Source organism: Dryobates pubescens, chromosome 1, assembly GCF_014839835.1.
Source record: "Dryobates pubescens isolate bDryPub1 chromosome 1, bDryPub1.pri, whole genome shotgun sequence".
Lineage (NCBI taxonomy): Eukaryota > Metazoa > Chordata > Aves > Piciformes > Picidae > Dryobates > Dryobates pubescens.
The window spans coordinates 13,336,408-13,355,942 of NC_071612.1; the positions used below are offsets into that span (position 1 = coordinate 13,336,408).

At 38.7% G+C, this 19,535-nt stretch overlaps 2 protein-coding genes across 3 annotated transcripts in view; one reads left to right on the top strand and one right to left on the bottom strand.

Moving 5' to 3' along the window:
- TBCK (TBC1 domain containing kinase) overlaps positions 1-12,435 on the bottom strand; it is a 94,441-nt gene extending 82,006 nt beyond the window's left edge. The window contains exons 1-2 of the mRNA XM_009902238.2: positions 12,212-12,435; positions 9,888-9,960 (exon numbers count right to left, since the gene is read on the bottom strand). Coding sequence (XP_009900540.2) covers positions 9,888-9,960; positions 12,212-12,404 — 266 coding nt within the window. The 5' untranslated portion in view covers positions 12,405-12,435. The remainder of the gene's footprint in view (positions 1-9,887; positions 9,961-12,211) is intronic.
- A 3,248-nt stretch (positions 12,436-15,683) lies between these two features.
- The window catches only part of AIMP1 (aminoacyl tRNA synthetase complex interacting multifunctional protein 1), a 31,657-nt gene continuing 27,805 nt past the window's right edge, over positions 15,684-19,535 (top strand). The window contains exon 1 of one of the 2 annotated variants that reach the window (XM_009902237.2): positions 15,684-15,748. Coding sequence is in view for 1 of the 2 variants with exons in the window: in XM_054161623.1 (XP_054017598.1) it covers positions 15,771-15,772 (2 nt within the window). In the remaining variant the exon portion in view is untranslated. Of the gene's footprint in view, positions 15,773-19,535 lie in introns of both variants that reach the window. The other variant, XM_054161623.1, reaches the window with a different exon arrangement.

The following is a 19,535-nucleotide window of genomic DNA, read 5'->3' on the forward strand; positions in this document are numbered from 1 at the left end:
TTCCTGGGTAAATAAATTACAAAATACCCTACGCAAAACAGAGTTTGATGCAGGTGGGAATAGTTTATTTAGCACTTTATTATGTGTTTGATTAAAAAAATGGCACTAGGGACTGAGGTTATAAACACTGCCGATTTACTTGGAAATGCATTCACATTATCAGAATGTAATGAACTGGAAGGGAATGCAACAAGCAGAGAATATAAGGGGAAAAAAAAAAAAATACATTTATAGGCAGAATCCTCAGGAAGTCTCCAAGTCATCCACAAAGGTATTTCACACAGGATATTTTCAACAAGTTCATATTTCTCATCTGAGGAAACTCAGAAAGTCCTTTCATTCCTTATTTCAAGTTATAAACTGCAAGCATGACTTCACAAATGATGTTACATTTTTATGAAGGTCTCAACTGGTATGATAAAACAGTTCATAAAACAATGAATGAAGGCACAGGTACAGGACAACTTCATAGAGTAATTAAACCAAACCAGCCATCTTGGCTTGTTAGTCCACCCAATGAATATCCAAAAGTTAGTCAAATCTTTCAATACTACACTTAAAATAGACACTTAGGTCCTTGTTCAGCAGCTATTCCACAAAGTCAGCAAAGTGTCAGCACTACTTGCATTAGTCACTCAGAACTACTGCTTTTCAAGGTTTGCTGACAGGATACCGCTGATTAATTTCATCACTGCTTTTCTGCCTCCTCTCGTTAAGCACACAGCATTTGCTAGTATAGTCTTTGCCATGGAAAAAAGGGAAGTGGGCTGGGTGGAAGGATAGTACCAGAACTGCCTTACTGTGCTTCTGTTAACTGAGTGCAGCTTCCTTCTATACACCAAGGCCAGAAGAGCAACATTTTCTGAAAGGCACAGCCACGTAAGTATCAAAGAATAGCATCATTGGGCACCTACTGTCCTCCTCCTGTCTTTACCCAGACAGAACTCAAGCCTCATTAAATGGAAGCTGTAACCTTTTATCCACTTTATGAAGCTATCTGTGATTTCCTAAGGCTGAGGATTCTCTGCTACAAAGACCATTATCACATCAGGATTTCTTCAGAAACACAGATGAAGACAGCAACATTTTTAAGTTTTAATGCTGATGGGGAATGGGATAAAATCTGTGTTCTCAGGAACAACTCTGCAACTATATCATTACAAGACTAAAGGTCTTGTCATGTTTTCAACTGCAAGCAGAGGAAATTATTTTGAGGTAGCATTACTAAGAGGACACTTTCCAAGAAGTTTTTGCTTAAAATGATACTATTTACAAATAAAAAGTTAAAGATATTTTATTTAGAAACAATGCCTTGGTTGAGTCTTTCAGCAGGGGCTTTCATTCCTGTATTATACAGTTGGTCCATACTAAGTGTATGCATTGAAATACATTGGGGAATATATGGAATCAACACCCCTGAAAGATGTATAGCTTTACAGAACAGTTCCTACTGGTCCACATTACTTGCTAATGGAGATAAACTAAGACAGATCCTTTTTCTTACAATAGGTTATCCAAGGCTTTTTTACCTCATCTGTAGTAACCTATGCTACTGGGTTCCAGAAATACAGTCTAGCAGTGCGGGCCAAGGGGAGCACAGCGCCTACAGGCTGTCCCTACACCTAAGCCAGCTGCCAACCTCAGCCAGCTTTATGTGTATGAACTCCTACCTACAGCACCAGGGCATAAGCAGTGGGCAATGGTCTGAGCTGCAACTGTCCATAGCTTCTTCCACCACAGCCAAGAAGCGTATGTGGTTAACCACTCAGGGTGGAGAGGACTCTTGCCCAATTGCATCTGAGGGCCAGATATTAAGCAGACATTTTAGTATCACAGGGATTCTTTCTCCCATTTAAGGTTACCATAGATAACAGCATAATTTACTTGATTTTTATGGAAAACTTTTCCCTATGGCATGAGAACAGAATTTTGCTTCATGTTAGCCATGCCAACTCTCTCCTTCCCACTGCGACAGAAGCGCTGGGTCTCTAACTTCATTATACAACGGGGCGCAGGCTCTCAAGTCTTTCTGCGCTGCCCTAGGTGGAACAACAAAATCTCAGGAACAATCCTTTTAATTAATACCTTTTTAAAGAAATGCTGAAAACAAAGTCTAGCTATTAATACAGTTAAGATGGTTGCAGCTGTCTAGCAATATGAACTGACAGCTCTAGAAATCGTGAGCAGCTAACAATAAATAATGCTGTTCTTGCAGCCAGACAGGATTGATTCTTGGTTACTCATTTCTGCAGTTCTGTGAAGCACTGCCAATTAGAAATAAAACCAAGAGGGCAGGGCAGGCCTGTTGACTGCTTGACAGAGTAGCTGCAGAGCTAACATGCTAGAAGACAATTAACTTTTAAAAAAAGAAACTATTTTTACAAAAAGGAAAGTAAGCTCAAAGGAACAAAAATAAGCACTAACTCAAATAAGTATAGTTATTAGTAGGACTGATAGCTGAGCATGCTGTATTTTTAGAAGTTACAGAACAGCAGGAAAAGCACCTAAAACTTTGGAAACTGCACTAAAGCATCCCTTTATAAATTTCTCAGCCTTTGAGAGAAAGGCTGCACTTCAGGCATCTCTGCATGATAGGACTATGCATTAGCAACAAGCCACATTCCTACTTAACTCTCTGCCCATTTTATAAAGGTGCAATACAATTTTGAAGCCACGAACAAAAAATGTACCAGTGCACAGCTCTTTAAAAGCCAGGCACTTCCTGTAAATCAGTAGTCTTTCCAACAGTGTTCTTTTAACAAAGAACTTGGCCCTACCACACTTGAAAAACTAGCATCTCAAGTTACAAGCCATACGTGGTTAGCTCAAAAACCTGGATCCCTCTATCAATAGTACAGGATGCTACTCGAAAGTGAAGCAGAACAGCAAGTTCCAAGAGAAAAACAGTCTGCAAGTGCAGGTGATCAAAGGACTTTGCAATTAGGCAAATAAGCAATGGTGCTGTTAGGAATTTCACAGCTAACAACTACTATTCCAAAAGGCATTAGAAGTGCATTACTTTGATCTATATGCCAGTACATGTCATCACAGCAGGCAGGAAACACCTGAAATAAATACTGAAGTGTAGCCAAACTGGATGCGTGTGACTATCAACTATAAATGTATTTATCAGCATATAATTAGTATTAAATGTCCTTGAAACTCACATGAGATATGTGATGATCTAAGGGGTGGATATAGTTGGATGTAGGAGATATCCATACAACAAAAGTTGCAAGAAAAAAGACCAAGCGAAGCACAGAGGGTAAGTATTCAGAATATATTCCCAAATGTTTAAGGATTACTGGTAAAACATAAAGCAAGCAGTACTTGAGTACAGGAGGCCACTCCTTGTAAGAGGCTGGAGAGTGGTGCTAACAAAAGTATCAGGCATTAAATAACAGTAGAAGAAAGAACTGTCCATACTTGTTTTCACTTCACATAAAGAGCTCTCAAGCCTGACCATCTTGACTTCCAAGAACCACCAAGAGCCACGGTTAACAGCATCAGCCCCATGGCACTGCAGACTCACAGCTAATTTACAACATGTGTTAAACAGTTTAGTGTACACAGTGATGATTAATAGCATGAATGACTTAACCTTTAGCAAGAACTATGTTGTTACTGAATTAAATTACATTTCAGACTTTAAAACTAGCCTGGTTCAACAGCCTTTCAAACACTCCTACCATAGCAATCTCCAATTTCCTGCTATCTCTTTAGCTGTTAATGCATGCACAAGGCCACACGTTCATTTGTCCATCTGAAGGTCCTGTTGGTTTAGAAGCCAAACAATCCAGTTTGATTAGTGCTGTGCTCAGGATATAGTGCCCATAAAACTGCAGGGTGAGGAAAAAGTTGCTGTATGATGCTTCTTGTAACATTATGTTCTGTAAATCTAACATTTCAAGTCTGGCACAACACTGATGTAGGGATGATGTGGGACTAGCAGAGCTTCTAGGCAGGAAAGCAGCTAGCTTGGACTGAAAGCAGTTTTATATGCACTATGAAGTACAAGAGCTTTAACCCAAAGAGAGAACATTCATATGCACAAATGATATCAAACCACAATGACGTCAGGGATGTTTGCATGCATATCGATGCATCAAAATAAACCAGCTGTCTGATCCCTAATTAGTGACAAATGCTATCCCTGAAGACGTTGCTCAGTAGTTCCAAATGCAAAAACTTGCACTTTAAAAACACTTGCTTTTTTCCTTCCTTAAAGCAGGATGAAGTGCCAAATGCTGTATTAAGTTAAAGTAACTGTATAGTAACCACATCTTGTTCTCGCAAGTCTACAGGAAATTTTTCTTCTAAAACATAACTATCATAAATCAACATTAAGATTAATAATGTGGCTTAAATCCAGTGAGATTGGCACAGTACAAATGTGACATTTGTTTTTTCAGCCATTAGCTCATTAGTAGCAGTTTGCTCATGTGCACAGAACGGAATTTTAATACTGATCCCTACAGACTTCCTTGCCGAAATATCTCCACAGGATGAAGCCACCCTCCCGCTGAGGATGGTGTCTGGTCTGATCTGTTCAAGAGAAACTCAACATCCTCTTAACACTAGATGTGAAAGACTCTGAACTCTCCACTACTTTTGTTCTCAATTAACTGAGCATAACTCATCTTCAGCTCAAGATCTTTAATACCGCTTTTAGCACGGAAATCTGTACAAAGTGTCTACAAGCAGCCGCAAAAGAAGCACGGTAGAGCAGAGGAGTGAAATAGAATGCCTTTCTATGTACTTTTTCCATATCTACAGACTTTGTTAGATACACCCATCGTATCTACTTTCTAATGGCTAGAGGCAGAGATTTTCATAATCTGAAAGAGTAGGACTCCTCTGTTGTCTTTCTCCCTTCTGGGATGAATGACAAGGAACAAGCATGAACTCACTATTACATTTCACATGTAAGGGAGACACAGATACATGTTCTGGAATGTCTTTGTGCTGCCATCAAATATTGCAGCCAACTAAACAAGTTCCATACCTAAAAAAGTCACTCAGACATGACAAGCAATAAATGCTCACCTCAACCACCTTGTGAAAGCCATATCCCTTTCCCATTCCACTCAATCGTTTTCTTATTGTGAAGGGAAAGGCAGTCACAGGAGACAACCTGTGCCAAAAGGAACACTACAGGCAGATTTGCAGTCAGTTTAAAAACTACTTATAGAAATATAAAAACCTCCTATACGAAACATCATTGGACAATATATTAAAGCCTGGACTTAGGACTAAATCTTCATCAGAATTTTGGAACAGAAGCACTGACAAAAAAAACCACTAAAGGAGAACTCTACAGATACTAAATGCCCTAACTATAGACTCTAACACATGCTTAGGGGAAAAAAAACAACACCCACTTTTTTGTTTGTTTATTAATGCTACTTCATTTTACTACTTCATCATTTATCCTGCCTAAATGCAGCCTCATTACAACATATGGATCTCTCATGTGAAATTCCAACACGGGCTTGATTCAAAGCAGAATACACTCAGCCCTTGAAGTCTTGCTCATATGCAGCTCTTCAAGTCACATTGTGTAAAACTTCCAGCCTTTTGATGACTTGCACCTGTCTTAAAATATTTTTGAAGGATCTTGGCTATTCAAAAATTGTGGGTTTTCTCCCCATCTTATAATCTCTTCTGTGATGGAGTTCTAAGTTCACCAAAGGCACACTAACAGCAAGGACGACTTGAAAAAAATCTAACGCAATCAATGAGCAGACAACTGTTTAATATAGCCAAATAAAATGTACTCATCCAAATCAGTCAGATCATGTTTTCTCCAAACTAGTAAACAGCTGCAGACATGGTCTGCTTCCCATCAAATGCTCCATGTATAACAAACTACACCTTGTATCTCTGATGGTTCACTAGTAATTTTTCAAAACCATGACTTCCAAAACATACGACAACTATATTTTATTGAAGAAAGGAACAGGCTTAGAATGCCCAAGCCACAAACTCAAGACCAATCAAGACAGTCTACTGTAAGTGCCAAAAGTCTGCTCAGTGTCAGCACTTGCTGGAATTTTTATTATGATGAATGTAAGCACAGATCAACTTCTTCAAAGAAAAAACAGACTTCAAGTATGAGAGAAAAGAAAAAGCTCACAACTCTATTATAACAGCACAGGAGCAGAGAAAATAACTCCTTTGACAGTCTAAAGAAGTATCCCAAAGGAGTAGCTGTGAATGTGTTTAAAAGATGGAGAACCTTAAAAACAAATGCCCATGTTACATGTCAGTCTGTAGTATCAACAGTGCTAAAAACAACTAGCAACTTTGAAAATCTGGTAAAAGACTGACTGCCACAAACATGGAAAGTACCCTTAGTGAGACTGCAAGAACAAACCTTCTACCCATGATATTTTTTTGTTACTTATTTCCAAGCTAATCCCAAGTAAATAAAAATCCTTGCATGTGCAAGAAGACATGAGGAAATCCGCCAGACCAAGACACATTTCCAAATCTCTGAACAGCAGTAAACTATTACGAGCTTAAACCAGGTATTTACTACTTTTTCTTGACTACACAGGTAAATTCCCAGCCCTTTAAACATTTAATTGACTCCAGAACATACTTCAGAGAACTGATTTTGCACCAATGTGACTACAATAAACTAAAGTGAAGTGCATACTTTGTAACAACAAACAGGACAATAAACTGGGAATAAATAAGCAGAGAAGTGTGACCCAGACTATAATCTCTCACAGAAAGGACAACAGAGACTGGTTTGGCAAATAATGGGATATATGACTAAAATTCTTACCCTACCCTATCCTAAAACTCTTATCCATGGCTGGAGCCTGAGTTTCCTGTGGCACACAATACCAAAAGAGCTCCCCTGCTATTATTGTGCTGCCCTGTGCTGGCACAGTAAAGAAAACAGGAATCAATGACACTTTTAGAAGCAGTAATTGTAGTTACAATGTCCACATGGCTACCCTGTGAATGAAAAAGAGAAAACTGTAAAGAGTTGTATTCAATTCCTTCTCTGCATCCAGTTACTTCTGCCAAGAACTGCAAAGAGCCAACTTATTTCATCCATTTGAGAGCTCCTGAAGTTTACCTGAGATTCTACTAACAGCAGCATATGCTCCTACTAGGATCCCAAATATGCATCACCAAAAAGAGAAAGTAATCTGGCTATAAATTACCAAATACTTATCTGTACTTAAAAAGTGAAGTTGAACATGTAAACTTTGAGAACAAAGATAAATCATCTCTATAATTCCCAGAGACTGCTGTCAAAGTATTGTTAGGTAATGCATGAATTCCTGAACACGGTGCAAATCCAAGTCGTAGAAAATTTTTGGTGGCATGCTTAGTAAAATGACTTACTGCAGCGTGATAGTGCAGATAGAGTAAATGGCTAGAGCTCTGACTTTCAGTATTGAGCCCCTATATGAAACTGATTTTTCAGAAGACTTGGTGAAACTCTGAGGTTAACTGAACAAAGAACTGCAGTGCATTTTTTGTCTTTCACATATAATTCATATATTCAGGAATGTATGCTACACTTGATGCATGGCTTCAGGAAAGATTAACTGCAAGTAACAACCAAACAGCTGTATGGCCTGTTTTCCAGTATGTAAAGATAGACAATCCATAATGTAATGTCTTGAATTTCAACACTAACCGAAGATTTCCTGCCAATTTTACATCAGCTTATGGTACAGGTGCAAAGGACTTGGGTTACTGGCAGACATAAGGAAAATTAATCTAGAAACCAGCTTCTCACATTCCATAAACAGTTTATAAAATTAATTGCAATAGCACACACATCAGCTCTGGATGTGTAACCAGCTATGCTACCACTGACCAACAGAATCCAAATGCGCAGGAAAAGCCAGATACTTCCCACCAAAGGTAACTGGTATAGATAGATCATGTAACCAATAACTGGAAATTGGCCCATCCAAGTAATTTCTGGAAATCTATGGGTCATGCAAAAGAACCAGACAAGAATGTTTTCATAAAACAACAAAACAAAACAAAACCCCCCAAACAAAAAACAGGAGTAGAGGGAAAGCATCAGTCTTGCAAGAAACTTTGAAGTGAAAATAATTTCTCTTTTAGCTACTACTGCAAAAACTATAATTTACAGTAGATGAATTACTAATGTCTCCTAAAGCTATGAACATACATACAGGCTATATTTTAGCCCTATACCCAAAGTGCTCCAACTTCCTGAAGAAATCCCAATTGCCTCCTTAAAAGAAACAACAGATAGTTGAAAAACTCTCTGAAGCTAAGAGTAAAAATTTAAGTCAGGCCTTACACATCTACTCTCAACAAATTCACAATCCATATAGCTGAGGTAATTGTCACAAACTAAGTCATTTGTCTCAGCATGTCAAAACCCAAAGTGGTATACCTCAGCAAATTGTCTAAAATAGTCTCAGAAGTCTTTCTGAATGCCACAAAACACATGCTAGTACAGAGGGACATAATGGGTGTGTATACAGACCACAACTGTTACTTGAGAAGTTCTGCTTACAGAATTACGATAGAGAATTTTTTCCCTGCCTTAGAAAAGGACATCTTGCCCCTTGCAATTCTAACACTGCAAGATTAAATGACAAAAGTTATCATAGAATCTATATAAGTACACTGTATCCAGCATTTCAAAGCAAATTACAACAGCTACCAGGCCACTTTGTCAAAGCCAATCAAGAGGCAGGAGTCTGAGCTGCTTTTTATCTGACACCAAGATACAAATGTTCTAAAAACAGTGTGAAAACTGAGGGGAAAAGGAAGTAAGAGTTTCTAATGATTCAGCTATTTCTGGAACTTTCCCTAAGTACCTGATGCAAAACTGTATGAAGGGCTGTAACAAACAGGCCGCCGTCTCAAGAGAAAACGGAAGACGGACAACATTGTCAGCGTTCTGTTCAGGGGTTGCAACTCTCTAAAGGTTACAGATCCAGTATTACTCCCTTTAGGCATCTTACATGGGCTCACCCCTAATTAGATTTGTGTAATGTTAACTGGAAAGAGAGAAAAATTTGTTGACTATTTTACTGAGTAATCACGATCACTACGCTTACATGAATCTCAGGAGAGATTAAATCTCATGTCCTCTACAAACTTTTCAGAAACTACAATGAAGAGACTTTGGATTGCTCTGTGTTTTATATTTATATATTTGTGTGTTTTGGAAATAACCAGTTAGTCTACAATGCCTTGCCTCTTCACAATTTCCATGTTAGATAATATTTATGCCGACAGACCACTTCATAAATAGACAGTTTACTATTACTTACATCCTAGATGTAAGTAAATATTCTGGATATCCAGCCTTTCAACTTAGTTTTGACCTAAGCCTCGCCAAAGTGACTTTGTTAACCCAAACTCAAATTGGTTGTTAGCACCCTGGCATATGTATCTGACATCCTGTTCACTTTTTAGGTAGCAAATTACTACATTTCTGCATATGAAAAAAAATGAACAACAAATTCCCTCCTTTCAAGTGAAAGTTTTATTTCCTCATGCGTCACACATACAAACTTCAAATGAATTCTTAGGAAGGTATTTAACCTGTCATACATCTAATTGTTATTTAAAACAAACAAAAAAAAAAAAACAACCCAACACCACCAAACCAAAACTACTAATATAAGACAGACAAGATTGTGTGAGTTATGAAGCATTTCAGTTACAAGCATAATTCTTCTGCCTTTCAGAATCATATGGAAACAAGTATGCCTCCTTTCAGGCAAGTGCTTTACTTGACAAATATTTCTAGGTTAAGCTTCAACAAAGTAAAATTTGTATAAATCACTAGAAGTTAAAAAAATGTCTAGGAGTTTGCCACAGATGACATTACGGTGAGTGAATCCAACTTTAGGTGGACACCTTACCTGACTGGCTTTCTCTCTCGCAGCAAATCTTCCAGACTCTTTTCACAGTGTTCAGCTGCCACAACCAGTCTTTCTAATTGAAAAAAAATCCAAAACCCCAACATAAGAGGACTATAATTCAAGGGAGACAAAGGGAGTATAAACTTCTCAGCCTACCTCTTCGGAAGAAATTATTTTGACATGCATTGGAAAGAAAATGACATATAATTAAATGCTGGATAATATACCAGGTTGGTATAATATACTAATACCAGGTTGGAAAAGACCTTTGAGATCACCATCACTTTTATTTATAAGATACAGCAGATTATCTTTGCTGTTTCCTCAGGCAAAGCACTGTTAATCTATCCATCCACCCATCCAATAACCCCTCAATAAATGCTGAGCTTCTTACACAATGTCAGTCAAATTAAGAATAGAGATTTCAAAGAAGATAAACATTTACAAGTTGGCAGAAATCTGTGGCTGGGTTGATGAGCAAGAGACTCGAAGTAATACCAGCTTTGATAAAAGGGACTCAGTGAGCACAGGAGTTCCAGGCCTCATGGGCCAACCAGCTGATTACTAGCTCTAGCACCTCTTGCCCAACAAATAGCTATAGGATGTGCAGTGGTCCCACATGGCTCTGGATACAGAGGAAAAGACAAAACAATCGTTGCACTGAAGGCAACAATTATAAAGCAGGAAAAGACAAAGGTGTAAGACATTACATGAGTGTGTGAAAACTTCTAAAGAAGCCAGGCTTCTACTCACTACTAGGTGAGTGTTCAGATATAAAACCAAATCACACTGAACTAAAAAAAAAAAAAAAAAAAATCAATTTTAATGATTTTCTACTTCTTTTGTATTTCCCTTCTGAAAGTCTTTTGAGGGGAATGTAAACATCAAACGTATGGGGTTTGCTGCTTTCCTGTTTCTTTGCAGAAGTAGAAACTAACATTTACAAGAAAAATAACATCAAATCACTATGCATAGGCTTGGCAAATAAAAATTCTTTCAGGACTAGAATGATAAAGTTTGCCACACATTTTGCCCTATTATCTGAAAGCGATTAATTGCTATTCTAACTAGTAGAAACAGAACAGCATCCTGACTTCATGGTTAGACATCTTATTTGCTATCCTTCAAGTTACTTTGATTATCAGAAGATGTCTTGTCTTTGATATTTATACACATACATAAACTTTCATGTTATAGACTCCTCTTTATGAAAAAAAGCCATGTTTTCCTATTTAACCAGATCTTTTATATATTCAACATTATGTTTGCTAATGTTTTTTTAGCCTTTCATCCCAAGTAGTATTGTAAGAAAATCACAGTTTCAGTTTAAAGAGGTAGTAGCAAAGCAAGATGAAAATAAATAAGCTTTCCAGATCTCCTTATTGCAGAAAATGAAACATTTCTGAGTTTGGAGCCAATGAGAACACACACAGAACCCCTGCCCCACAGAATATTTCAGTGTTCGGAGCTGACAATATCCTCATATTCTGGAAACCTGAAAAATTCTACCATACTGCATTCCAAGAGCAAAAAACTTTCTCCATTTTATGAGATCCTGTAGCTAATTGAACAGGTACATAAAATGCACTTTTATATTGGACCACTGTTGACTTCAAAGTTAAAATTGGCAACCACTTAAAATGGCCACAAGAGTCACAGCCCTTTTGTGTCCTCCTGGGGAACTTGCAGCAGAATAACAACTGCAGCCTTGCTTGAGATGACAATGTGTGATAATAGTTAAACAAACAGAAAATATCTGTACTAGAATAAATTACCTGTTAGTGTGGGAGATCTTAAAAAGCTAGAATACAATGTAAAACAGAAAACAAACAAGAAACCAAACCAAACAAACATAAGGGGATAAATAAAGGAAGCTTGCAGCCAAGACATGAGATGACTGAAACAACAAAACCAGCTGCAAATCAAGTACAAGAAACAACCATCCCATGAGAATGTTCACAAGATTAGAACATGGGTGTAGAAGTTCACCATCAATGACACATGTATTTCAATGTCCATAAATGTCCAGCATAGAAATCAAGTTCAAGAATCTTACAAGAAGATAGAAAAGGAGGACAGTTCTTAGCTTTTATCAGTTTTCACAACATACAACAAGAGGACAGACAGCTGACTTCTACCTTGACTCTGAAGAAACAAAAGCACCACCGGTACTGTCAGCCACAGAAAAGGCAGACTGTCACTTTGAGACTGAAAAACATGACTTTTGGGTGCTGTAAAAGCAACATCCTGCTCAATTTCAGATATACTGTCAAAAAAATAACACTGCAAATGTACATAAAATTCCTTATTATGCAGGTACTCACCATGTTTACCTCTGGTTATGTCAACATACTGGCAGAGCCTGGGATGGGTGATTGTTTTGAGGATTTGAAATCTCCCCAAAATTTTAATGGAGTTAGGTGTCAGAGGAAGGCCGTTACTTCCACAAACATCATGTGGCAGAGCAGAGGCAAAGAAGGTGGAAGCACCCATCACAGTGTCTTTCAAAGGAAACATCTTCACAGAGTCCTAAGCCACTTGAATCAATTTGTATTCCTTAGAAAGAGAATAGAATTAACCAGGTTGGAAAAGACCTTTGAGAACACCAAGTCCAACCTATCACACAACACCATCCAACCAACTCAACCATGGCACCCAGCACCCCATCCAGTCTCTTCTTAAACACCTCCAGGATATCACCTTGTATTTTGTGAAGGCCATACTTTCATACTACCACAGCTTTAGTGATAATCTAGTATCTATATACTGCAGCACTTCTATTAAAGCTATGGAGTAACAATGTTTAAATACATACTAGCTGTACATGTCTAGCTGTGCCAGAAGAGGAGCATGCTATGCATTCTCCTCACGTTCAAGGCACACAGCTTTACACCTTTGACTCGCCTTCTCTATATTGAAAAGACACATATTGCATTAATTCTATGATTTGGAGGAATGAATTATGTCCTTCAGAACTTCCCTATTACTTTGAAATAAAAAAATGGAAGACAAAAAGAACGCCTTGTTACTTTAACACCAGAGAGAGTTAAGATAAATTCCCTTTTGGGACTGAATTCTGAAAATTCAATTCTGATAATCCAAAACAGCAAGGATAGAATAGGAAACAAAGATTTGTCTTTAGTGTCATCTAAAATTACTGCATCTTTTTTTTTCCAAAGTATCATTTATTCTGTGCATGAGAGACATTCTATCACATCTGTGAAACAGGTCTGGCATAAAGACTAGAAGAGGCCTGTTTTGCATCGCACTGCTGAAGGGTCTTCCCTAGCCCACTACCTCCATTAGAAACCTTTACAGTACAGAAAAACACTAAGCAACATTCTCCACGAAATCCACCACAAACAGAACCTTTACAAATTGCTATTTGATATTTAGATCAGCACTGTTTTAACAGTCTTCCACTTGGTAGCTATTTTTGCCTTTTTACAAAAGCTAGCCCCTCATCTACAGAGCAACTTTTTTTTTGCTACATCAAACACCTAGGGCTCTCAGAGAACAGATATTTTCTTTTCTTCAGAATTGAACATTTTCTGGACATCACTTAACAACTTCTTCACTGCAGCACTGCTAAGGTACTTATGAATCAATGGTCACCAAGAACTTTGCCCCCAAAAAATAACTATATATCAAAACACACAAATTGGACTCAGAAGCAAATTTTGCATACACAAACAGACCAAACTAAACAAATCTATCTTCTGAAACACATCCAGGATTTCTAAAGCATCCACATGCAGAAATAAAGGCAACTAGCCACATGCAAATACCTGCTACTAATTTAAAACTACTAGTTATCTACATGCCTTCCAAGCATCCAGGTATATATCCCTTGCACAAAGACAGCTTTGCAGAATTAAAACATAAATGCAATAAGTAATGAGTTATTTTTAAAGCAATTGAGAACAATTTCAGGAGAGCAGGGGCCCTGAACATTCTATGTTTATGCTGTTTCTCGTTAAATCACAGTGCTTTTAAAGTAGGCCATTTTATAAGAAGTTCTTTCACAATAGCTCTTAAGTCTGAAAACATTCCTGTTGCAACTACAGTAATTACTAATTTGACAAAGTAATTGAAAAACAATCTGCAATTTTAGCTGCAGTGTTGCTACTTCACAAAGAATCTAAACCGTGCAAATTGCCTCCCCCTGCCCATCATCACTCAGCTATTCATGAAAATGTATTAAAATGCAAAATAGACATTGTTCTCCTGTGGCACAGCATCAAAACAGCTTCTTTTACAAAATTTCCTAACTTCTCAAACATTCATTGAAAGAAGAAGCATTCTGCCAGATAATTATAGACTATACTCACAGGAGGCATACTTTAAACAAACTCCACATTATTACTCTGGTCAAACTAAGAAATTCTATGTAGAAAATAAACATTTTGCTTCAGATTCCAGCTACAGCAATTCAGCAACGTTCACATACTGGGGACCAAGATAAATAGGAAATGCTAACCAGATTTTTAGAAGGCTCCAATGTCATTTTATCTTCAATAAATACACAAATTTGGGGGAAAAAACCCAAACAGGTATCATGATGTTTTTGGCACAGGTAACTAACAAATATTTCAAGAGTTATTCCAATAAAATATATCAATATCCAATAAAATATATATATAAATTCTTTTCCCTATTGTTCTAGGGATATTAAAGCATCACTTTACTCAAGTGAAACACAATTCATTAGGGATATTACAAAATTCTCTATCTCAGCCATATTTCAAGAACTCTGTCCTGCATGCACAAAAGCCTTTGTATTCTACATAAGAAGAGTGGTGTTTAGAGCATCTACAATGTTACTACACAGATTAAGATGCTGATTTGAAAACCAGGCTTAATCAGACATGTGGACATTTCAACTTTTCTATCTGCATGTAGAACATTTAGCTAGTGGGGAAAAAATAACATCATTTGGGTAGCGTGAAGAAAATGCATAAGCAAATAGACTTTTAGCCATCTCTCTCTGTAAACCTGTTATATATTTTACCTGCTCATCTTTAGGTTACAACCTATTTGCCTGCTCTGCTACATCGGGTATCCTTGTGCACATAGGGGTGGGGCTTGTTACCGCTTGATTTACACACTGTACACAGCTGGCCAACAACTAGATTTAATAAACGCTAAATGACTGCTAGGAAAGCCGCTAGCCCCGAGCACCCCTGGTAATCTCGAAGAACCTATAAGCAGCGCGCCAGAAACACCCTCCACAGGCTACACCCGAAACCTAGCCCAAAGATGTGAGAAGCGGCGCTGGCTTTCCAAAACGCAGCTCACCTCGCTGGAGGGGGAGTGCCCACCCTGCGCCCCCACCTCATCTCACCTCGCTCCCGCTACACTGGCCGAATCAGCTGTTCCCTCAGCCCCTCCGCTACCCAACAGCCCCAGGCAGGGACTGCCCTTGGTGGGGGGACTGCCGGCCTAGGCGCGACCTGGCAAAGACAAGGGAGCGCCAGGACCGACACCAATAGCTGCGGTGCCGGCGCCCTGCCGCTCTCAAACACTGCGTCACTCCCTCGCGCACGGGGCAACGTCACTTCAGTCCGCCGGCCGCCGGAAGGACCCCAGCATGGAGACATCCAGGGCGATGCCTGAGCAGCCTGTGTTGTTTGGGACGGAAAAAAAAAGGCTTGAATACCCTTCCTCTCCATCTATGTGCACCCTCCAAGTATGTGTGTGTGTATTCTTCCAGTGCGCTCAGAACGACGTGCTGAGTGCCTTGACTGTTAAAAGTGTACTTGCTAGGGGTAGAGAGGTTTTCCGAGGTGCCTTCTTTATAAACCTCAGGCGCTGGGTTGGGCTGTCCGGAGGAAGGGGTCCTTTTCCCTTAGCGGATGAAGGTGTGTGGCGGCGGCTCGGTTCATGTGAGTTGCCTCTTGGTGAAGGGCTGTAGGGAGCTGGCTGTGGCTCAATATAGAGGGGGTGGCTTTGTTCTCCTAGCACGTCCATGGGTGGGTTAGTTCGGCCTCCCCGCGCCACTGGAGGGCCATGTCGTTGTGTGATGCCCTGGGGTTCTCCCCGCGGGCCCGGCCGGGGCGGGCAGACAGAGCCTGGGCAGGGCCTTACTAGTTTGCTGCAAGGCACCGGCGCAGTGTGGAAACGTCTGGAGTGAGCGTTACTTGTGGGATGTGTGTTAACAGGGGTGGGCTTAGGGAGGGCTTTGCCGTTCCCCAGAGGGGAATTCCTCTGCAGCGGAGGGCCAGAATGAGGGTCTGAAATTGTAGGAAACGGAGTTACATTCTTTATTTTTTAATTCGTATGAAGGATTTAATTATGGATCTTAAGGTGCACTGTAGCTATAGGGTGGCGTTGGAAATGCAGATACCGCACTTTAGGGCAAGGAAACACATGTGAAGGGATTCTTCTGAAATTAGTTATGTGCCTTTAGTCAGGCCGTCGGCTGAAATGACAGTTTGTGTCATAGTGGTTGGCTGTTGAAGAAAACTATGTAATAATCTGGAAAGTATCTACTGAGCTTTGCAAAGTAATGGCTGTAATGATTGAAAAGTAGATGGTATTTACCAAAATAGAAAAAGTATGCATATGTTCATTAAGCGATTGCATAGATGTCAGTGTAAACCAGAGTATAGCCATTTGTTCCATCCTCAGTAGAGATACTTGCAGGAGCTTACATACAGTACCTATTCTGTACTGGCATCCATGGACTGGATAACAGGACTGAGCTTATGATTTATTGCTAGATGGCTTATATTGCAAGCCCACAGCTAGCCAACCAGCACATGAAAATGTTACTCAGATACTCTGTACATTAAGGTAATCAGCCAAGGGGATTTGTGCTGTGATTAGCACCTAGCAAAACAAATGCTACTGCAAAATAAGTAATCCCTGCATTTTCTGCTCTCTTTGTTCCTATAATGCAGGTACTATGCTTTTTTTTTTTAAATATAGTCATTGCTTTTCACAACTAGTTTTATGATTCAGGATACTTAAATTTATTTAGTTGAGGCAGTAGTAATTAAATATAGCATCCCATTTTTGTATGCCCTTGCTATGCAGTTTTCCAATTAGGTTTAAATAATAATACATTATTTGACAGGCCTGTTGGTCTATAAAATAAAAGCAAAGTCCTAAAATTGAAATTTTAATATTGGATATTATGAAAAGGGCCTTAGATATGAGTAGCAGAACTTCAACAAATCTTGTCAAATGGTTGGTGAAGTAAGCTTGGGATTTTTTTGTCTGTTAGGTTTTTTGGTTTGTTTTGGTTTTGTTTGGTTGGGGTATTTGTTGTTGTTTGTTTGGGTGGTTTGGGGTTTGTTTTTTTTGGCTTAGTTTTTCTGCAAACTAAGGCTCTGAAATGCTATCCAAGATGACCAGCAATGACTTTAATTGCATCCTATGATGAGGGGAAATGAGCAACCCACTAGGACTTCTTGTACTTTGTGAAATCCTTTAAATAAATTCATGGTGTTTTTTGAAGACAAATCTCATATCTGCCATAATATTTTGGGACTTTCCTGGTTATGGTTTGATTGCTGTATGCCACCGCTGCCATGTGCATGAATTCATTCACCTTTGTCTCTTCTAAGGGAGTCTTTCCTAACTCCTGAATAATGTCAGTTGCTAGACAATACAGATAAAACTGAGGTGTTGGCAACGAGGGTGGTTACTAGAAAACAAGGTAAATAGCATTCATTGTTTCTTGTCAGAATATAACTTGTATAATGTTACTCCAGCAGACATCCCCAGAAACCTGTATTTATTCTCCTTCTAAACAGTTACCTGTATGGTTCTTATTACTGTCACCAAGAAACATTTATCTTGTTGGATTTCCCTTCATATTGGCAGTGGGGAGAGAAATCTATGTTTTGTTTTATTTCCATAGTTACATTGGTATTAAACAGTTGGGGGGGGGGGGGGAAGTCTCTGCTTTTTTCCCCTTGGTGTGATAGAAGACATGTTTATTCTCAATTTAGGATGGTGCTTTTGCTTTTGTTGTTTTGTCATTTATTTACTACTTTTTTTTTTTTTCTTGGTGAAAAGGACTTTACTTTGAAAAAAGCTGCAAAATGTTTTACTGACTAGGCTTGGTGACCACAGATCAGTAAGTCATCAGCTAAAGTTTTCATCATTTTCTTTTCTCTTGAAGTACAAGAAAACCAGTACTGTCTCCCTTATGATGTTAAAGGTCAATTTCTGCACAGTGAGTGTGAAATTAATACACTGGTGTTTCATTTCACAGGTGTTTTATTTATCCTGTTTTCACAGTTAGCAAGCCTTTGATGTGTTTTTTTCTGCTAAATAATCACACTTGAATATGTGGCAGTATCACAATTAGAAGGGTAGGTTTCACTGCACATTTCTTCAAAGTTAAATAAAACACGGTGATATCAAAGAGGGATAAAAATCTTGGGTTTGTAACATCAGGTATAATGAAAAAACCTTAGCAGAAGAGAATCAAAAGATCTTGAGTTTATTCTCATCTGTTATGCCTTAATCACTTCTGGCAGATGTTTGCCTAATCTGTTTTCAGAACCTTGGAGTGATGGATATTCCACAGCCTCCATAGGCAGTCTGTTCAGTTCTTTACTCTTGAAAGTTTTCCAAGTGTCTAACTTAAATCTTCCTATTTTTCCCCACTTTCTGTCTGCAGTGGAGCTGGTGAACAGTTTAGGCCTATTCTCATACCAGCTTCAAGAACAAAAACAGGTATTCCATCTATCTTCTCTTCTACAGACTAAACAACTGCACTTCTTTCAAGCTTTTTGATCTTCTTTGAAGTGTGTCTAATAAGTTCAGAGACAGGAAAGGAAAGTCTGAACAAAAGCAAATCTTTTTGGCAATTGTTTGGGGTCTTTATTATGCATGAATGCAATGTGAATATTGCTTGGGAAGTCTCTTGAGCAGCTGAGACAGCCTATAGTAAAATGTGGCTAGTCAGGCCTTTCCTGACTTGCCTCGCCTTTATTTCTCCTGTTTCCTCACCTTTCCAGAAATTAAAGGTTTGTGCTGATTTTATGGGGTATGGCAAGGGAATGTATTCCCAGGTGAGAAGTTGTTCTTCTCTTAATGTTTGTGGTCTGGTTTTGTGTTAATTAACTCATTAGTCAGTTGCCTTTATGCTTTTTGAGCTATAAAGCCTTCTAATGGTCCACACTAAGCGTGAAACATTTTGCAAGCAGAAATTTCCATCCTGAAATTGTAGCCTCTTTGTTGACTAGATCTGACAGAGCAAGGGAAAGCACTTTTTATGTAATGGAAATGTGCTAGTTTGTTTTTGCATGGTGGCTCCAAATGTTTTGAGTTTGTCACCACGTTTATCTGAGTATTCAGTATGGTTACAAATGTGTAAGCAATTACAAATGTGTTTTCAGGCATGGCAATTGCTGGAATTCCTGATAAAATTCAGCATTCTAGATGCCTGTTCAGTTTTCTTGTTGATCATGATGCAGGTCATGGCCTGCTCCTGAGTGATACCAAGTGATTGGCCAACACAAAGAGAAATCAGTTTACTTTATAGGATTTTCTACATGTTAGTGTTGGGTTTGGGTTTGGTTTTTTTTTTTAATTACCATTACTATTTTTTTCCCCTAAAGAAACCATTATAAAATTATGTGCCTTTCAGGACTGGCAGGTCTGTTTCAGATCTTTCTGCACTCTTCCATT